The sequence below is a fragment of the Bufo gargarizans genome, chromosome 2 (assembly GCF_014858855.1).
Source record: "Bufo gargarizans isolate SCDJY-AF-19 chromosome 2, ASM1485885v1, whole genome shotgun sequence".
Classification (NCBI taxonomy): Eukaryota; Metazoa; Chordata; class Amphibia; order Anura; family Bufonidae; genus Bufo; species Bufo gargarizans.
The window spans coordinates 46,487,767-46,507,911 of record NC_058081.1 but is presented as its reverse complement, the minus strand read 5'-3'; the positions used below and the strand labels follow the sequence as shown (position 1 = coordinate 46,507,911).

At 45.7% G+C, this 20,145-nt stretch overlaps 1 protein-coding gene across 1 annotated transcript; it reads right to left on the bottom strand.

The window, feature by feature from the left end:
• Positions 1-1,888: 1,888 nt before the first annotated feature.
• KXD1 (KxDL motif containing 1) lies at positions 1,889-14,642 on the bottom strand. The gene is made up of 5 exons (XM_044282836.1): positions 14,520-14,642; positions 13,503-13,612; positions 8,587-8,739; positions 4,226-4,272; positions 1,889-2,750 (listed from the first exon to the last, which is right to left on the bottom strand). Exons 1-5 carry the CDS (start codon positions 14,562-14,564, stop codon positions 2,518-2,520), a joined length of 588 nt encoding a protein of 195 aa, XP_044138771.1. The 5' UTR covers positions 14,565-14,642; the 3' UTR covers positions 1,889-2,517.
• Between the last annotated feature and the right edge of the window lie 5,503 nt (positions 14,643-20,145).

Genomic DNA, 20,145 nt, shown 5'->3' with positions numbered 1-20,145 from the left:
AGTCTAATGGCCGTTAAAAACGGAAGTTGTGTATATCCCATCTAGATACCTCAGCTGGGTGAGATAAATAAAATCCAGAAAGCTGCAGGGGTTTCAGCAAAGCGTAGTTTGCTGGGACAGTTGTCTACATTTTGTTCTGGACTGGTGGATAGGTATGGTAGTGGGATCTGCCAGTCCACACCCTTCCAGTACATGTGTTCTCTTTTACCTGAGGTCATCGCAAGTGAGGCCTGCTGTAATCAAGGAGGGATAAAACCAACCCTCTGTGTGTCAGTCTGGGAAAAGAAGACTTGGAAACAGAGGCCTGCAGAGGTTCTTCCCGGATCTCTATCTGGACTTGTGTTCCGTGAGCGAATCTGCTAAGAGTTGGAGCTTGAGACCCTGTGTATAAACTGTGATTAGAGGTGAATCAGGGAAACAAACTTTGTATTAGTTAGAGTCCAGATAGGCAGGTGTTTATTTTGATGCTTATATTTGTGTGGGTGCTGAAATGCCACAATAAAGCACCAGTTTGGACATGAAATCCTGTTGTTTGTAAAGTCTAAGACTGCAACCCCCAGAGAGAGAGCAATCCCTTACAATTGGTGGAGGATTCTTTTTTTTGGGTCACTATGAAAATGTGGAAGTTGCTGCGGCTTGGGGGAGCACACCAGGTGCAACAAAGTATTGCTGGGAGTGTTGCCGATAGGAGGAGTGTGCTATGGAGGATTGTTTGATCAGGAGACATGACGAATCATGTGAGAGATCCTCCGAGACTCCCGGCGTGGGTCACCTCGAGGGAGATGTTCCTGGAGCACCCTCATCTCCTGGGACTGCCAAACCCGTGACATCAATAGGTAAGAGCGTTCCTGTTATTGCTTGTGTAGCAGTCAAAGTGACAGTGAGCATGGCTCTGGAGGTTAGGCATGTTGCTGACTAGTGCCCTGGTACCTCAGAATTTGTGAACTATGGTGTGAGCCGGCGGCAGATGCTATGTGCCGAGCCTGTAGGTGTTCCCGATTCACCTCTTTGAGCTGAGCTACGCCTGGTGACACATGAACGGGACATCACTAGCCTAGACTAAGCTGTGGAAGAGTGCGGCACCACTGTGAACACTGATGCCTTCTCAAACAGCTGATCGCGGGAGTCCCAGGTGTCAGACCCCCACCAGTCAGGTACTGATGACCAGGTGTCAGGTACTGAGATATCTTTTAATCAATCTGAAATCAGTTTTTCGTTATTTAGGCTACTTTCACACTAGCGTTCGGGCGGATCCGTTCTGAACGGATCCGCTCATAATAATGCAGACGGAGGCTCCGTTCAGAACGGATCCGTCTGCATTATATTAGCTTAAAAAAAGCTAAGTGTGAAAATAGCCTCCGTCCAGACTTTCAATGTAAAGTCAATGGGGGACAGATCCGCTTGAAGATTGAGCCACATTGTGGCATCTTCAAACGGATCCGTCCCCATTGACTTACAATGTAAGTCTGGACGAATCCGCACGGATCCGCACGCCTCCGCACGGCCAGGCGGACACCCGAACGCTGCAAGCAGCGTTCAGCTGTCCGCCTGTCCGTGCGGAGGCGAGCGGAGCGGAGGCTGAACGCCGCCAGACTGATGCAGTCTGAGCGGATCCGCTCCATTCAGACTGCATCAGGGCTGGACGGCTGCGTTCGGGTCCGCTCGTGAGCCCCTTCAAACGGAGCTCACGAATGGACCAGCGAACGCTAGTGTGAAAGCAGCCTTACAGATCGCCAATAACATGCCATCTTTTTCTAGAGGTTAAAGAGACTTTGGGTTCCTCTAAGTTCAAATAATTCCAGAGAGAAAGGACAGTACGAATTTAACTTATTGAAAGCAACACCTGAAATAACTCTCTGCTCGGCCTAAAAGATAAAGCATATATAAACCTGTTTCCATCACTGTCTTATTATTGGTATATATTTCATATATATTAGACAAAACTATGATGGCAGTGTCCCAGAAGACTAAAGATCATGTTCAGCAGAACAGTAAGGTACTAACAGAAAGGGATATTAGCAACAAGTGGTAATATATATTGTTAATGACAGAAAATAACAGACAGAAGACAATGTAATAAGGTGCTACACCATGATGAGGGGTTACGTTCCTGAGCCAAACAAAACATTTACATAGGATAAGACAAAGCAACGTAATGCAATTCTGACAATAGAGCAGGGTATCTGTATTTTATAAAAGCTGATCTGTAACAAGGAGAATAACGGCAATGCTTTCCAAGTGTTTAATCTTCACTTGCAGTATTGTCAAGTCATTTACATATAGACATAGAGGAAATATAGGAAGAAGTGCAGTTTTAAACACAACCTTCAGAAGGACAAGGGAGAGCGTGATCTCAGCCTTGGGAGAGGTCTCCATATGCAGAGGCTCAGGAATTCAAAGTTCCTCCCAACATTCCTACTGGAACCAGTGTGCTCATTTCAAGATTGTAGAACTCTCAGTCATGACAAAGGTCTTTCCAATAACCTTCATGAGCGATAGTTCACCCACAACAGTCTACTAGTCCTCATGAGCTGCCTCATCATCTGTTAAAAGCTGGCCATTGGCAGATGGCGTTTCAGAGGGGGCCTGGGATAAGTCCTCAAAGTCCTGACTCATGGTCGGGGAAATGATAGAGGGACTAGTATCACAAGACTCTGTGCTCTGCTCTGAAGTAGCAATAGTGGTGGCCGTACTCTTTGGGGTTGGATCAAAATCATCATCATCTTCCAGAATGGGAGATTCGTGTACATCTGGAATTAAATGATAGAAAGTGTTATTGCTGCATTGGATAAACCATAATATACAAATATAAACCATGAAAATATAAGTGCATGCATAACAGAATGAAAACAAACACCGCCTGGTATAAGTGAGTGGAACAGCAACAGTAAACCGTATGAACAGTACTGCACCATTACACAGGTTATCCCAGGATTGGTTTAATATAATGAGAATCAGACATCTCTCTAACAAAGCTAGAACCAGCCCTATACTGCATATGGCTCCAGAGAGCTCCCCATCCATTGCTCCAATTGTTCTGCTAGATTTATTAGAAATAAGGACAAACAGCAGATGGTGCTACACAGATTTTATTGAATCACTTAGTGGTTATACTAAATCTTTAATGACATGCAATTACAAAAGTATTCAGATACAGGTGCTGCTTTCAGAAATGTAGAATATTTTTCACGGGAGAACCCCTTTAATGTAATATATTATAATTAACAATAAAACAAAATATTAATACTAGAGTAAGAACTATATTAGCATTAAAGGGGTTGTCCAGCCTTGGCGCTGACAAACTCTGGGGTCCTCCTCTTTCTTTCTGAATATAAAAAAAAACACTCACTTGTCCTCAGTCCCACCGCTGCTCTGTTCCCAACTGCCTGGAGGACCAGGAAGTTGCTTGGCATCAGCGGTCACAGCGGGTTGAACGCTACGTTACAGCAGCGACCACTGACGCCTGTGACTGGCTGGACTGTTCACGGTACCAAGCTGCTCTGGTCCTGTGAAGACCAGAAGATGCCAAGAACCAAAAAACAAGTGGGACCGTGTTTTTTGTTTTTGTTTTTTTTTATGTTCAAGGGGACAGGGGAGGACTCCAGGGGTTGTTGTCTCAAAGTCCGGAAAACCCTTTAAAGGGGTTATCTGAGAGTAGCAAAAACTCGGCACACAGGCAAGGGATAGTGTAAAACCGCAAAATAAGCATTATTTACCTGTGAGATCAGCCATCGCTCCAGCACCACCATTCCTTTCACTGACATCACATTTATAATACGTGACCACTGCAGACGATCACCAGCCTCAATAGTGTACACCTTTCAGGTCATCGATTAGCTCCAGTAATCGCACGTTGTCGATGTGACATTAGCACTGCAGCCTGGTAAACAAACATCGTCGGGAAGGACCGGAACGGCAGCGCTGGTGCAACGACAGGTAACCAATGCTTTTTTTTTTTTTAACATAATTTCCTGCCTGTGCCCCAATTTTTAAGTTAAGGATATTTCATACATGATTGACAAATGCATATCCCACCTCTCGGACCTGCACCTACCTTCGGAAGGGGAGCCGCCTACAGTCCGTCCCACCATGCAAGCATGGCTCTCTCCATTCACTTCTATGGAGTTCCCAGAACAACTGAGCAGCGTCCATAGATTGATCATGGTATACAATGTGGATGGGACCTCATAAGAATCATTTTAACTGTGATAATCAAAAAACTTACTACTGAAAGACTCGGGATACTGTTTTGCCAACTTCCCTTTCAACATCCTGCAATAGGGAAAAAAAGGATTTCAGAAGAAACATTCATGTGTTTTACCGGACTGTTCTTCTCAAGTGGCCATCATAGCAATGAAAGGTGCAGTTTGCTGCCAGTGTCAAGACTTAAAAGTACAGTTACACATCAAATGCTAAGTGAAGCCTGCCTCTTAACCCCTTAAGGACATAGGGCGTACCGGTACGCCCTATTTCCCGAGTCCTTAAGGACCAAGGGCGTACCGGTACGTCCTAACTTAAAATCTTAATTCCGGCGCCGCTGGGGTTAATCGGAACGGGATTTCGGCTGAAATCATTCAGCCGGCATCCCGTAACAACGCAGGGGGGGGTCATTTGACCCCCCCGTATCGGCGATCGCAGAAAACCGCAGGTCAATTCAGACCTGCGGTTTGCTGCGCTTTTTGCCGTTTCTGATCCCCGCGGTCCCTGACCGCGGGGATCAGAAACTTCAGAGTGCCCGAAATCAATATTGTTAACCCCCCCCTGCACCCCTGCACGATTTGATGGCGGCGGGTGGTGCAGGGGGGGTGTCGCATGCAGTGGGGGCGTTGCGGGAGGCGGGCGGTGCGGCAGGCGGGATCGCGATCCCCCGCCCGCCTCCCATTGCATAATCGTTGGTGTACAGTGGGTATACCAGGGTGCCAGCACATTGCTGGCACCCTGGTATAAACGGCTGACATCGTTGATGCGATGTCAGCCGTTTAACCCTTTCCATACAGCGGTCCGTACGGACCGCTGTATGGAAAAGGTTAACAGTAAGAGGGAGCTCCCTCCCTCTCCGATCGGGGGGCTGCTGTGCCTTTGCAGCCCCCCGATGGGAGAAGGAGAGAGCCCCCAGACAGCCCCCCCAGAACCCCGTCCTCACCCTTCCCCGTCTGCGAAGTTCTGACCATAACTGAGCAGACGGGGAAGGTTCCCATGGCAACAGGACGCCTGATCAGGCGTCCTGCTGTCCATGGTGCTGAACAGATCTGTGCTGAAAGCATAGACCTGTTCAGTGTAAGTAAAATACAGTGCAGAAACCAATATAGGTTCTGTTCTGTATTTTACAGACATCAGACCCACTGGATCTTCAAGAACCAAGTGGGTCTGGGTCAAAAAAATCAAATAAAAAGTGAAAAAAGTTAAGATAAAAAAAAAAAACATTTATCACTGAATAAAAATTAAAAAAATAAAATACACTACACATATTAGGTATCGCCGCGTCCGTAACGACCTGATCTATAAAATGGTCATGTTACTTTCCCCGCACAGTGAACGCCATAAAAATAAAAAAATAAAAACTATGAGAAAATTGAAATTTTGCCCACCTTACTTCCCAAAAAAGGTAATAAAAGTGATCAAAAAAGTCGCATGTACGCCAAAATAGTACCAATCAAGCCGTCATCTCATCCCGCAAAAAATGAGACCCTACTCAAGATAATCGCCCAAAAACTGAAAAAACTATGGCTCTTAGACTATGGAAACACTAAAACATGATTTTTTTTGGTTTCAAAAATAAAATCATTGTGTAAAATGTACATAAATAAAAATAAAGTATACATATTAGGTATCGCCGCGTCCGTATCGACCGGCTCTATATAAATATCACATGACCTAACCCCTCAGGTGACCACCGTAAAAAAAAAAAAAAAAACTGTGTAAAAAAAGCAATTTTTTGCCATCTTACGTCACAAAAAGTGTAATAGCAAGCGATCAAAAAGTCATATGCACCCCAAAATAGTGCCAATCAAACTGTCATCTCACCCCGCAAAAAATTAGACCCTACTCAAGATAATCACCCAAAAACTGAAAAAACTATGGCTCTTAGACTATGGAGACACTAAACAATTTTTTGGTTTTCAAAATGAAGTTATTGTATAAAACTTACATAAATAAAAAAAATTGTATACATATTAGGTATCGCCGCGTCCGTGACAACCTGCTCTATAAAATTACCACGTGATCTAACCTGTCAGATGAATGTTGTAAATAACAAAAAAAAAAAACATGCCAAAAAAGCTATTTCTTGTTACCTTGCCGCACAAAAAGTGTAATATAGAGCAACCAAAAATCATATGTACCCTAAACTAGTACCAACAATACTGCCACCCTATTCCGTACTTTCTAAAATGGGGTCACTTTTTTTGGAGTTTCTACTCTAGGGGTGCATCAGGGGGGCTTCAAATGGGACATGGTGTCAAAAAACCAGTCCAGCAAAATCTGCCTTCCAAAAACCGTATGGCATTCCTTTTCTTCTGCACCCTGCCGTGTGCCCGTACAGTAGTTTAGGACCACATATGGGGTGTTTCTGTAAACTACAGAATCAGGGCCATAAATAATGAGTTTTGTTTGGCTGTTAACCCTTGCTTTGTTACAGGAAAAAAAATATTAAAATGGAAAATCTGCCAAAAAAGTGAAATTTTGAAATTGTATCTCTATTTTCCATTGAATCTTGTGCAACACCTAAAGGGTTAACAAAGTTTGTAAAATCAGTTTTGAATACCTTGAGGGGTGTAGTTTCTTAGATGGGGTCACTTTTATGGAGTTTCTACTCTAGGGGGGCATCAGGGGGGCTCCAAATGGGACATGGTGTCAAAAAACCAGTCCAGCAAAATCTGCCTTCCAAAAACCGTATGGCATTCCTTTCCTTCTGCGCCCTGCCGTGTGCCCGTACAGTAGTTTACGACCACATATGGGGTGTTTCTGTAAACTACAGAATCAGGGCCATAAATAATGAGTTTTGTTTGGCTGTTAACCCTTGCTTTGTTACTGGAAAAAAAATATTAAAATGGAAAATCTGCCAAAAAAGTGAAATTTTGAAATTGTATCTCTATTTTCCATTGAATCTTGTGCAACACCTAAAGGGTTAACAAAGTTTGTAAAATCAGTTTTGAATACCTTGAGGGGTGTAGTTTCTTAGATGGGGTCACTTTTATGGAGTTTCTACTCTAGGGGTGCATCAGGGGGGCTTCAAATGGGACATGGTGTCAAAAAAACTGTCCAGCACAATCTGGCTTCCAAAAACCATACGGCGCACCTTTCACTCTACGCCCCGCTGTGTGGCCGTACAGTAGTTTATGGCCACATATGGGGTGTTTCTGTAAACAGTAGAGTCAGGGCAATAAAGATACAGTCTTGTTTGGCTGTTAACCCTTGCTTTGTTAGTGGAAAAAATGGGTTAAAATGGAAAATTAGGCAAAAAAATGAAATTCTCAAATTTCATCCCCATTTGCCAATAACTCTTGTGCAACACCTAAAGGGTTAACGGAGTTTGTAAAATCAGTTTTGAATACCTTGAGGGGTGTAGTTTCTTAGATGGGGTCACTTTTATGGAGTTTCTACTCTAGGGGTGCATCAGGGGGCTTCAAATGGGACATGGTGTCAAAAAAACTGTCCAGCAAAATCTGGCTTCCAAAAACCATACGGCGCACCTTTCACTCTACGCCCCGCTGTGTGGCCGTACAGTAGTTTATGGCCACATATGGGGTGTTTCTGTAAACAGCAGAGTCAGGGCAATAAAGATACAGTCTTGTTTGGCTGTTAACCCTTGCTTTGTTAGTGGAAAAAATGGGTTAAAATGGAAAATTAGGCAAAAAAATGAAACTCTCAAATTTCATCCCCATTTGCCAATAACTCTTGTGCAACACCTAAAGGGTTAACGGAGTTTGTAAAATCAGTTTTGAATACCTTGAGGGGTGTAGTTTATAGAATGGGGTCATTTTTGGGCGGTTTCTATTATGTAAGCCTCGCAAAGTGACTTCAGAGCTGTAGTGGTCCCTAAAAATTGGGTTTTTGTAAATTTCTGAAAAATTTCAAGATTTGCTTCTAAACTTCTAAGCCTTGTAACATCCCCAAAAAATAAAATATCATTCCCAAAATAATTCAAACATGAAGTAGACATATGGGGAATGTTAAGTCATCACAATTTTTTGGGGTATTACTATGTATTACAGAAGTAGAGAAACTGAAACTTTGAAATTTGCTAATTTTTCCAAATTTTTGGTAAATTAGGTATTTTATTATGCAAAAAAATTAATTTTTTTGACTTTTTTTTACTAGTATCATGAAGTACAATATGTGACGAAAAAACAATCTCAGAATGGCCTGGATAAGTCAAAGCGTTTTAAAGTTATCACCACTTAAAGTGACACTGGTCAGATTTGCAAAAAATGGCCTGGTCCTTAAGGTGAAAATGAGCCCGGTCCTTAAGGGGTTAAGGATGCGGAGAGTTCATCCTTACAGGAGATAGCACTGGGCAGTCCACTACACTTAGCATCATGCATGCTATTGGGGAAGTATGGACGCAGAACAAGCCAAAGCTCCCACCTTATTCTTCTAAATATTATGTCCAGATCTTTCTTCATCTCCACCAGGGTTCTTGTGTGATGTATAAACCGATCACTCATTTGTTGTAGTCGTGCACTAGATAGACTGTTAAAGTTTGATAGCATTTCATTGGTTTTCTCAAAACGATCAAGCCTGCAGACAAAAAAACAGGAAGTGTCATGAACCAATTTGTGAAGGTTCACCATCATGTTTGAACAGCGTTTTTAAGCTATATTTACATTGTTGAAATACAGGTAGGAAGAATCTACCATGTATTTGCAGAGAAATAGGCTGCAGAAATCCAAGGCTTGTCCTTAAAAGGGGTTGTCAAAGTTATTTTTATGGATGAGCTATCTTGAGTATAGGTCATCAATATCAGATTGGTGGGGGTCCAACACCCGGCACCCCCACCGATCAGCTGGTTAAAGAGAAGGCGTGCCGTGCCAGTGCAGCCTTCTCTTCACTGTTCACCTGCTCGCGGTCGCAACAGCAGCGATGAACAGGTGTGAGTACAAGCCATCCCACTGAAGTGAATGGGACGGCTTCTTGTAATCACACCTCCTCACCGCTGCAATGTCGAACAGGTAAACAATGAAGGCTGCGCTGGTACGGCAACCCTATTGCAACCAACAGATTGGCGGGGATGCCGGGTTTCGGACCCCCACCGATCTGATATTGATGACCTATCCTGAGGATAGGTTATTAATAAGAATAACTTTATAGAGGTTTTCTGGGTCTTCTTCTATATTGAGTGGCTATCCTCAGGATAGATCATCAGTATCTGATTGGTGGGGGTCCGACTTCCAGTATCCCCACAGTCGTGGCCAAAAGTTTTGAGAATTACATAAATATTGAAAATTGGAAAAGTTGCTGCTTAAGTTTTTATAATAGCAATTTGCATATACTCCAGAATGTTATGAAGAGTGATCAGATGAATTGCATAGTCCTTCTTTGCCATGAAAATTAACTTAATCCCCAAAAAACCTTTCCACTGCATTTCATTGCTGTCATTAAAGGACCTGCTGAGATCATTTCAGTAATCGTCTTGTTAACTCAGGTGAGAATGTTGACAAGCACAAGGCTGGAGATCATTATGTCAGGCTGATTGGGTTAAAATGGCAGATTTGACCCGTTAAAAAGAGGGTGATGCTTGAAATCATTGTTCTTCCATTGTTAACTATGGTGACCTGCAAAGAAATACGTGCAGCCATCATTGCATTGCATAAAAATGGCTTCACAGGCAAGGATATTGTGGCTACTAAGATTGCACCTCAATCAACAATTTATAGGATCATCAAGAACTTCAAGGAAAGAGGTTCAATTCTTGTTAAGATGGCTTCAGGGCATCCAAGAAAGTCCAGCAAGCGCCAGGATAGTCTCCTAAAGAGGATTCAGCTGTGGGATCGGAGTGCCACCAGTGCAGAGCTTGCTCAGGAATGGCAGCAGGCAGGTGTGAGTGCATCTGCACGCACAGTGAGGCGAAGACTTTTGGAAGATGGCCTGGTGTCAAGAAGGGCAGCAAAGAAGCCACTTCTCTCCAAAAAAAACATCAGGGACAGATTGATCTTCTGCAGAAAATACGGTGAATGGACTGCTGAGGACTGGGCAAAGTCATATGCTCCGATGAAGCCTCTTTCCGATTGTTTGGGGCATCAGGAAAAAGGCTTGTCCGGAGAAGAAAAGGTGAGCGCTACCATCAGTCCTGTGTCATGCCAACAGTAAAGCATCCTGAGACCATGCATGTGTGGGGTTGCTTCTCATCCAAGGGAGTGGGCTCACTCACAATTTTGCCCCAAAACACAGCCATGAATAAAGAATGGTACCAAAACACCCTCCAACAGCAACTTCTTCCAACAATCCAACAACAGTTTGGTGAAGAACAATGCATTTTCCAGCACGATGAAGCACCGCGCCCTAAGGCAAAAGTGATAACCAAGTGGCTCGGGGACCAAAACGTTGACATTTTGTGTCCATGGACTGAAAACTCCCCAGATCTTAATCCCATTGAGAACTTGTGGTCAATCCTCAAGAGACAGGTGGACAAACAAAAACCCACTAATTCTGACAAACTCCAAGAAGTGATTATGAAAGAATGGGTTGATATCAGTCAGGAATTGGCCCAGAAGTTGATTGAGAGCATGCCCAGTCGAATTGCAGAGGTCCTGAAACAGAAGGGCCAACACTGCAAATACTGACTCTTTTCATAAATGTCATGTAATTGTCGACAAAAGCCTTTGAAACGAATGAAGTGCGTGTAATTATATTTCACTACATCACAGAAACAACTGAAACAAAGATCTAAAAGCAGTTTAGCAGCAAACTGTGAAAACGAATATTTGTGTCATTCTCAAAACTTTTGGCCACGACTGTACAGATCAGTTCCACTCAAATGAGTGGGCTGAGCTGCAATACCAAGCACAGGGGCTGTGCAATGGACGGCGCTGTGCTTGGTATGCTTTAAGGAGGCTGCAGTGCTCACGGGAGCTGTGGCCTCCTCATACAGCTGATCGTCAGGGGGTGCCAGGAATTGCACCCCCACCAATCAGAAAGGTCTACTCCGTATATGGCTGCCCGGCTGCAGTTTGTGTAGATTTCAAATATTTAGCAGAAAAAAAATAAAAAATAAATCATATAAAACTATTCCACAGGGGATGGTGAATAAATGCGATTTTTGGTGCAGAAAAGAAAAGCCTTTCAGCATAAAACTCTGCGGATGAATGATCTTTGTAGGGGTCAGAGCACTGCACATTCCCTGCTTTACGCAATATCACTTTGTCAATTAACAATTACTTTTGTATGGTACTTGTATTTTCTGGGGGAGGGGACTATCTGTATGGCACTATTTTGTCTGCAGTATAATAATTGGGGCACAGGGGAGCACAGTGATGCTGGGGCAGTATATTGTGCTGCACTGTGGTATTTGGCTCTGCTGGGGCAGTATATTGTGCTGCACTGTGGCATTTGGCTCTGCTGGGGCAGTATATTGTGCTGCACTGTGGTATTTGGCACTGCTGGAAAGACATTTTATGCTGTATTGTGATATTTGGCACTGTTGTGGTGGTACTTTGTGCTGTATCGGAGTATTTCGCACTGTTGTGGTGGTACTGTATTGTGGTATTTGGCTATGTTGTGGTGGTACTGTGTGCTGCATTGTGGTATTTGGCACTGTTGTGGTGTTACTTTGTGCTGTATTGTGGTATTTGGCACTGTCGTGGTGGTACTTTGTGCTGGTTTATGGTATCTGGCACTGTTGTAGAGATACTCTTTGCTATAGTGTGGTATCTGGCACTATTGTAGAGGTATTATGTGCTATAGTGTGGTATTTTGCACTGTTGCAGAGGTCCTTTGTGCTGTATTGCGTTATTTGGCACTGTTGTGGAGGTACTCTGTGCTGTATTGTGGTATTTTGCACTGTTGTGGAGGTACTCTGTGCGGTATTGTGGTATTTTGCACTGTTGTGGAGGTACTCTGTGCTGTATTGTGGTATTTTGCACTGTTGTGGAGGTACTCTGTGCTGTATTGTGTTATTTTGCACTGTTGTGGAGGTACTCTGTGCTGTATTGTGGTATTTTGCACTGTTGTGGAGGTACTCTGTGCTGTATTGTGGTATTTTGCACTGTTGTGGAGGTACTCTGTGCTGTATTGTGGTATTTTGCACTGTTGTGGAGGTACTCTGTGCTGTATTGTGGTATTTTGCACTGTTGTGGAGGTACTCTGTGCTGTATTGTGGTATCTGGCACTATTAAGTCAACACCAAAAAACGACCATAGATGTCCCTATTGCCAATAATTAGTATATCAATAAATATTGTGGCTAATAAAGGGTCCAGCTAATCAAATAACCCGGTACAATCTCCAGAGTATACAAAACAACTGAGACAAAAAAATTGAGCTCACATAGTACCCATATAAAACATTTTATTGAATCATAGTGTATAACAAAATATACCATTAAAAAGGGGGAAGTGGCAGTACACACACCACAAAAATATATCATATTGGAAAATAAATAAAGATCAATATTCCATATATATATATAAAAATGGATATAAAAGTAGTATACTATAAAAGTAAAAATGGGGTGAGTCAATGGTTGCGAGAGTCATCAACAGTGCATAATATAAGGATATTGGCAAACTGATAATATATACGGACCAATCCTGCCAAAACTCCAAGGGGAAGATAGCAAGAAAAAGACTCACCCAAGCAAAGTGTGTACACCAGGATGGCACTGTTTTATATAGATACTATGTGAGCTCCATTTATTGTTTCAGTTGTTTTATCTGGCACTATTGTAGAGGTACTCTGTGCTGTATTGTGGTATTTGGCACTATTGTAGAGATACTTGGTGCTGTATTGTGGTATTTGGCACTATTGTAGAGATACTTGGTGCTGTATTGTGGTATTTGGCACTATTGTAGAGATACTTGGTGCTGTATTGTGGTATTTGGCACTATTGTAGAGGTACTTGGTGCTGTATTGTGGTATTTGGCACTATTGTAGAGGTACTCTGTGCTGTATTGTGGTATTTAGCACTGTTGCAGAGGTCCTTTCTGTTGTATTGTGGTATTTGGCACTGTTGTGGAGGTCCTTTGTGCTGGATAATGGTATTTGGAGCTACTGCAGAGGTAATACCAGGATATCTCTGATACGGTCACACTCCCTGTCTGTGAGGCACAGGTTGCCGCTTGCCAGCATCATGACATCCTCTGTAGTAGAACCAGGGTATTGGCACACTCCGCCCAAATCATGCAGATTTAGCTGCACATTTTGGTGTGGTAATGCTGCAGATCTGGTTTTATTCTAGGACTTCTTTCCCGTCACCTAAATAAACATACTGAACCAGGAGGAGTGACTATAGAGACATGATTTCTGGAGCATTCTGAGTGGCAGCACACATCTACAGTATAACCTTACATGTGCCTCTGGGCCAGTATGATGGCGTTAACATCCTCCGAGTTCACCATATTTAGGATCCTGCTACAAAACACTCCTGAGCCACTTGGTTCCATCATGTGGTCGGCTGCCTGCAAGAACAAATCAAACAATTACTGGCTAAGCAAGGCCAAACTAATCCAATTACACATTCGTATCTCAGGCTGCGTTCACATCAGAGTCATGGTTTCCGGCTTTCTGCAAGGATGAATGTAAATTGTGGTAACTACACTTCTCAGCAGTGACTTATGGGAAGGCAATAGGGCTCCCTTCTTCTGAGTCTTACAACCCGGGCTCACACTGTTGGCACCTACAACTGTTAAAGGCTCCGAGTAGTCAGAACTCCACGTTCTACATCTGTCCTGTCCAGCACCTGCATGGACGTATGAAGCCCAATGGAAGGTAAACGTGGACTTCAAAGGAAGGACTTTAATAACTATGGGCGCTTACAATGGCTGACAACTCCCAATGGAAACAATCATCTGCATACTCGATTGCCGCTACCCATTGGCACATGTGATTGGCTAAGCCGAACAGTTGATCTGCATGCAGCTTAGGTGTAGAACCAGGCATGGAAGCTAGCGGTGGTGGTAAAGTAGCCGATATGCACCCAAAAACTGCACACACATCCAAACTTAATGTTTTTTTTTTTTTTTTATTATGAACAACTACACATTATCCCGTCCAAACCCCTTGAGATCAGTTGACACGACTGGGCAACGCTGTTGGCAGCCACCCGGTTCTCTGCATTACCCAGCTACAGGGCGCAAAGTAACTGAATCAGCACCCAAGTACCACACAATGGTGCCCCTCTATAAGAAGTATGTGGCTGTGACCCTGAGAGCTATGGAGGCTGCCATCAGCAGTCCAGCATTAACTTCTCCTGAGCAGTTGCATCCCACTAACTCTTTACTGCTACACCACAATGTATTCGCGGTGCCCGGCGCAGCTATATATGCTCGTGCATTGTAAAGCGTCAGAATCACACAGTGCGGTTACCGAGTGCAGGCGCTTCCCCTGGGGGTCTGGCAGATCCTTGCTCATGTCTCAGCACCTTTCCCCCTGACATGCAGCAGCCACCGGCAATCCTCCCAATTTCCTGGTTACACTTGTAATCTTCCGTCTCATTGGTCACTTCCTGCTGCCTGCGGATTGGCTCTCGTCTCTCTCGTTCCCTGGATGTCCCGCCCCTTTAACCCCTCATAAGCGTGCTGTCATGTATGTGGCAGGCTGCGAAAGTGCAGCAGCAGAGGATCGCTGCTCTGGGAGCAGATAACGCTGCTCAGTCCAGTAACTATTATATTAGTGACAAATCATAGAAAGAGCTGCAACTACAGGAGTTCCTGATAGGCTGGGGAGACTATCATTTTGACTTCCTGTTAGCAATAGTCACACAAGGCTCCACTGCTCTACTCCATGACAGCCAGTCATATTAGGTCTGAGCAAGAGAATACTTTAACCCCTTAAAGGGGTTGTTCATTCTCCTTGCGGACCGCAAAAATGGCTACGGCCGTGTGCATGAGGCTCTGAGCCCTTAGGGTCAACTTTTAGGGAAAAATTAGGGAGATTTTTTAGAAAGTGGCCAAACCCTTTAATTGAAGATAAAGACATGTTCAATGATGATGCATTTCAGGGTCTTGCAATCTAAAGGGGTCTGATACACTGGAGCGTGATACCGTTAGACGTGTCTTCATCTTCAAGAAGAAACTTTGTCAGTATTTGTAACTTAAATACAGAAGTGGATCCAAAACACAGAAGAGGTGCAAATCTTTCCAGTAGACTCATTTCATGTGGAGTTATGTACTGAGCTCGGTCCTGGGTCTGTAGTTATGTGCTGAGCTCGGTCCTGGGTCTGTATTTATGTGCCGAGCTCGGTCCTGGGTCTGTAGTTATGTACCGAGCTCGGTCCTGGGTCTGTAGTTATGTACTGAGCTCGGTCACGGGTCTGTAGTTATGTACCGAGCTCGGTCCTAGGTCTGTAGTTATGTGCCGCGCTCGGTCCTAGGTCTGTAGTTATGTACTGAGCTCGGTCCTGGGTCTGTAGTTATGTACTGAGCTCTGTCCTGGGTCTGTAGTTATGTACCGAGCTCGGTCCCGGGTCTGTAGTTATGCGCCGAGCTCGGTCCCGGGTCTGTAGTTATGCGCCGAGCTCGGTCCCGGGTCTGTGCTTATGTGCCGAGCTCGGTCCCGGGTCTGTGCTTATGTGCCGAGCTCGGTCCTAGATCTGTAGTTATGTGCCGAGCTCGGTCCTGGGTCTGTAGTTATGTGCCGAGCTCGGTCCCGGGTCTGTGCTTATGTGCCGAGCTCGGTCCCGGGTCTGTGCTTATGTGCCGAGCTCGGTCCCGGGTCTGTGCTTATGTGCCTAGCTCGGTCCCGGGTCTGTGCTTATGTGCCGAGCTCGGTCCCGGGTCTGTGCTTATGTGCCGAGCTCGGTCCCGGGTCTGTGCTTATGTGCCGAGCTCGGTCCCGGGTCTGTGCTTATGTGCCGAGCTCGGTCCCGGGTCTGTGCTTATGTGCCGAGCTCGGTCCCGGGTCTGTGCTTATGTGCCGAGCTCGGTCCCGGGTCTGTCCTTATGTGCCGAGCTCGGTCCCGGGTCTGTCCTTATGTGCCGAGCTCGGTCCCGGGTCTGTAGTTATGTGCTGAGCTCGGTCCCGGGTCTGTAGTTATGTGCTGAGCTCGGTCCCGGGTCTGTAGTTATGTACTGAGCTCGGTCCCGGGTCTGTAGTTATGTGCTGAGCTCGGTCCCGGGTCTGTAGTTATGTGCTGAGCTCGGTCCCGGGTCTGTAGTTATGTACCGAGCTCGGTCCCGGGTCTGTAGTTATGTGCTGAGCTCGGTCCCGGGTCTGTAGTTATGTGCTGAGCTCGGTCCCGGGTCTGTAGTTATGTGCTGAGCTCGGTCCCGGGTCTGTAGTTATATGCTGTGCTCGGTCACGGGTCTGTAGTTATGTGCTGAGCTCGGTCCCGGGTCTGTAGTTTTGTGCTGAGCTCGGTCCCGGGTCTGTAGTTATGTGCTGAGCTCGGTCCCGGGTCTGTAGTTATGTGCTGAGCTCGGTCCCGGGTCTGTAGTTATGTGCTGAGCTCGGTCCCGGGTCTGTAGTTATGTGCCGAGCTCCGTCCCGGGTCTGTCCTTATGTGCCGAGCTCGGTCCCGGGTCTGTCCTTATGTGCCGAGCTCGGTCCTGGGTCTGTCCTTATGTGCCGAGCTCGGTCCCGGGTCTGTCCTTATGTGCCGAGCTCGGTCCCGGGTCTGTAGTTATGTGCTGAGCTCGGTCCTGGGTCTGTAGTTATATGCTGAGCTCGGTCACGGGTCTGTAGTTATGTACTGAGCTCGGTCCCGGGTCTGTAGTTATGTACTGAGCTCGGTCACGGGTCTGTAGTTATGTACTGAGCTCGGTCACGGGTCTGTAGTTATGTACTAAGCTCGGTCCCGGGTCTGTAGTTATGTACTTAGCTCGGTCACGGGTCTGTAGTTATGTGCTGAGCTCAGTCTTGGGTCTGTAGTTATGTGCTGAGCTCGGTCCCGGGTCTGTAGTTATATGCTGTGCTCGGTCCCAGGCCTGTAGTTATGTACTGAGCTCGGTCACGGGTCTGTAGTTATGTGCTGAGCTCGGTCCCGGGTCTGTAGTTATGTGCTGAGCTCGGTCCCGGGTCTGTAGTTATGTGCTGAGCTCGGTCCCGGGTCTGTAGTTATGTGCTGAGCTCGGTCCCGGGTCTGTAGTTATGTGCTGAGCTCGGTCCCGGGTCTGTAGTTATGTGCTGAGCTCGGTCCCGGGTCTGTAGTTATGTGCTGAGCTCGGTCCCGGGTCTGTAGTTATGTGCTGAGCTCGGTCCCGGGTCTGTAGTTATGTACTGAGCTCGGTCCCGGGTCTGTAGTTATGTGCTGAGCTCGGTCCCGGGTCTGTAGTTATGTGCTGAGCTCGGTCCCGGGTCTGTAGTTATGTACCGAGCTCGGTCCCGGGTCTGTAGTTATGTGCTGAGCTCGGTCCCGGGTCTGTAGTTATGTGCTGAGCTCGGTCCCGGGTCTGTAGTTATGTGCTGAGCTCAGTCTTGGGTCTGTAGTTATGGGTCCGGTCTGTAGTTATATGCTGTGCTCGGTCACGGGTCTGTAGTTATGTGCTGAGCTCGGTCCCGGGTCTGTAGTTTGTGCTGAGCTCGGTCCCGGGTCTGTAGTTATGTGCTGAGCTCGGTCCCGGGTCTGTAGTTATGTGCTGAGCTCGGTCCCGGGTCTGTAGTTATGTGCTGAGCTCGGTCCCGGGTCTGTAGTTATGTGCTGAGCTCGGTCCCGGGTCTGTAGTTATGTGCTGAGCTCGGTCCCGGGTCTGTAGTTATGTGCTGAGCTCGGTCCCGGGTCTGTAGTTATGTGCTGAGCTCGGTCCCGGGTCTGTAGTTATGTACTGAGCTCGGTCCCGGGTCTGTAGTTATGTGCTGAGCTCGGTCCCGGGTCTGTAGTTATGTGCTGAGCTCGGTCCCGGGTCTGTAGTTATGTGCTGAGCTCGGTCCCGGGTCTGTAGTTATGTACTGAGCTCGGTCCCGGGTCTGTAGTTATGTGCTGAGCTCGGTCCCGGGTCTGTAGTTATGTGCTGAGCTGGTTCTCGGGCTGTATATATGTTATAAGCTTTGGGGGACGTTTATCAAATTAGATTTGTGGCTTAAAAAAGTTGCAAGTCATGGTGAGTGCTGCATTTTCTGCAACATTTGGTGTTGAAAGACAGTTTTCAAAGTGATCTTTCTGTAAGTGAAATTTGACCTGGATTATGGCACATTTACTATGTGAGAGTTTTGCAACCCCCTGGTATACGTTTACACATATAGGTGTCAACCACATTACACCCACGCCAAATATCTGGTTAAGGTGCACCAGTTCATAAATTTGTTGCAGGCACACAAAGCTAAATCTGTTCTAGTGGCACAGCAGATCCACATCTGCATCGTAACTATTCGCTCAGTCCATTGATAATGCTGGCCCACCCAAGCTGGGACTACCTGCCACTTACTGGCCTCTCTGTTGCACAAGCAGTGAACAATTCCCAGTAAGGTGCGCATGCGCTTTAGGTTGAAAGATGCCACTGCCCACAGTTGTGGGTATTGTAGAACGCATGCCTATATTGTATGTATTATCTGTGCGTGTGATCCAAAATGAGGTGAGAGCCATTTGACATGACTTAAAGTTGCTGACAGACTCTTTTCAAAGGGATTCTGCCAGCAGATTTGTACCTATGAAACTGGCTGACCTGTTACATGTGCACTTGGCAGCTGAAGGCATCTGTGTTGGCCCCATGTTCACATGTGCCTGCATTGCTGAGAATGTTTTTAAAAGTTTTAATATATACAAATAAGCCTCTAGGAGCAATGGGGCGTTACTGTTACATACCTCCCAGCTTTTGAAAATCACAAAGAGGGACAATATGTGCGGTGCGCATCACGCAAACATTTTTCCATACTAGGCCACGCCTCTAACTCCGCCTAAAGCATCATTACTGACTCCATCACAACTGCATCGGTTAGGTGAGTGTAAGTTCCTTTTTTACAACATGTGGAGCCCCTGGGACAATTTTTTTTCTTTTGCTTTAATATTCATTTAAATATTAGCACATACATCATTGGATTGTTGATATTTTAAGGTCCAAATAACACAAAAGAATAAAGTTATGATATAATATACAGGTAAAACCATAAAGACACTTTAGTAAGCAGCAATTTAGTCAATTTAATAATGCAGATTTTTGCATTGATTCCTCAGGAAAAAGAGGGACATTTAATAATTGAAGAGGGCAGAGGGACCTGGGTCAAAAAGAGGGATTGTCCCTCCAAAAGAGGCATGCTGTTACACCTAGAGGCTCAGTTCTCTCTGCACCTACTGCATCCTCTGCACCTTAATTGACTGGGCCAACCAGTGTAAACATGGTCATGCTTGGCTCTGACTTCTCCTTGAAAGTGCAGAGGGCACATCAGTTGCAGAGAGAGTAGAGACTCTAGTAGTAAGGGCTCATGCCACCATTTTTTTTTTTTTAAATCCTCTAGAAATGTCTATATTTTTTGCAGGACCATGGAACGGACATACGGATGTGGACAGCATGTGGTGTACTGCACTTGTGAGTAGGGATGAGCGAACTCGAACTGTATAGTTCGGGTTCGTACCGAATTTTGGGGTGTCCGTGACACGGACCCGAACCCGGACATTTTCGTAAAAGTCCGGGTTCGGGTTCGGTGTTCGTCGCTTTCTTCGCGCTTTTGTGACGCTTTCTTGGCGCTTTTTGAAAGGCTGCAAAGCAGCCAATCAACAAGCGTCATACTACTTGCCCCAAGAGGCCATCACAGCCATGCCTACTATTGGCATGGCTGTGATTGGCCAGAGCACCATGTGACCCAGCCTCTATTTAAGCTGGAGTCACATAGCGCCGCCCGTCACTCTGCTCTGATTAGCGTAGGGAGAGGTTGCGGCTGCGACAGTAGGGCGAGATTAGGCAGATTAACTCCTCCAAAGGACTTGATTAACTGATCGATCTGCAGCTGTGGATCATTGAGCTGCTGATCCTCAATTGCTCACTGTTTTTAGGCTGCACAGACCGTTTGTCAGTCACATTTTTCTGGGGTGATCGGCGGCCATTTTGTGTCTTGTGGTGCG

Coding starts and splice junctions, on each gene's coding strand:
- KXD1 (XM_044282836.1), bottom strand. CDS start 14,564: ATGAGCAAGGATCTGCCAGACCCCCAGGGGAAGCGCCTGCACTCG. Junction 13,613..14,519: donor AGGGGAAGCGCCTGCACTCG/GTAACCGCACTG, acceptor TTGTTCTTGCAG/GCAGCCGACCACATGATGGA. Junction 8,740..13,502: donor ATACTGGCCCAGAGGCACAT/GTAAGGTTATAC, acceptor TTTTGTCTGCAG/GCTTGATCGTTTTGAGAAAA.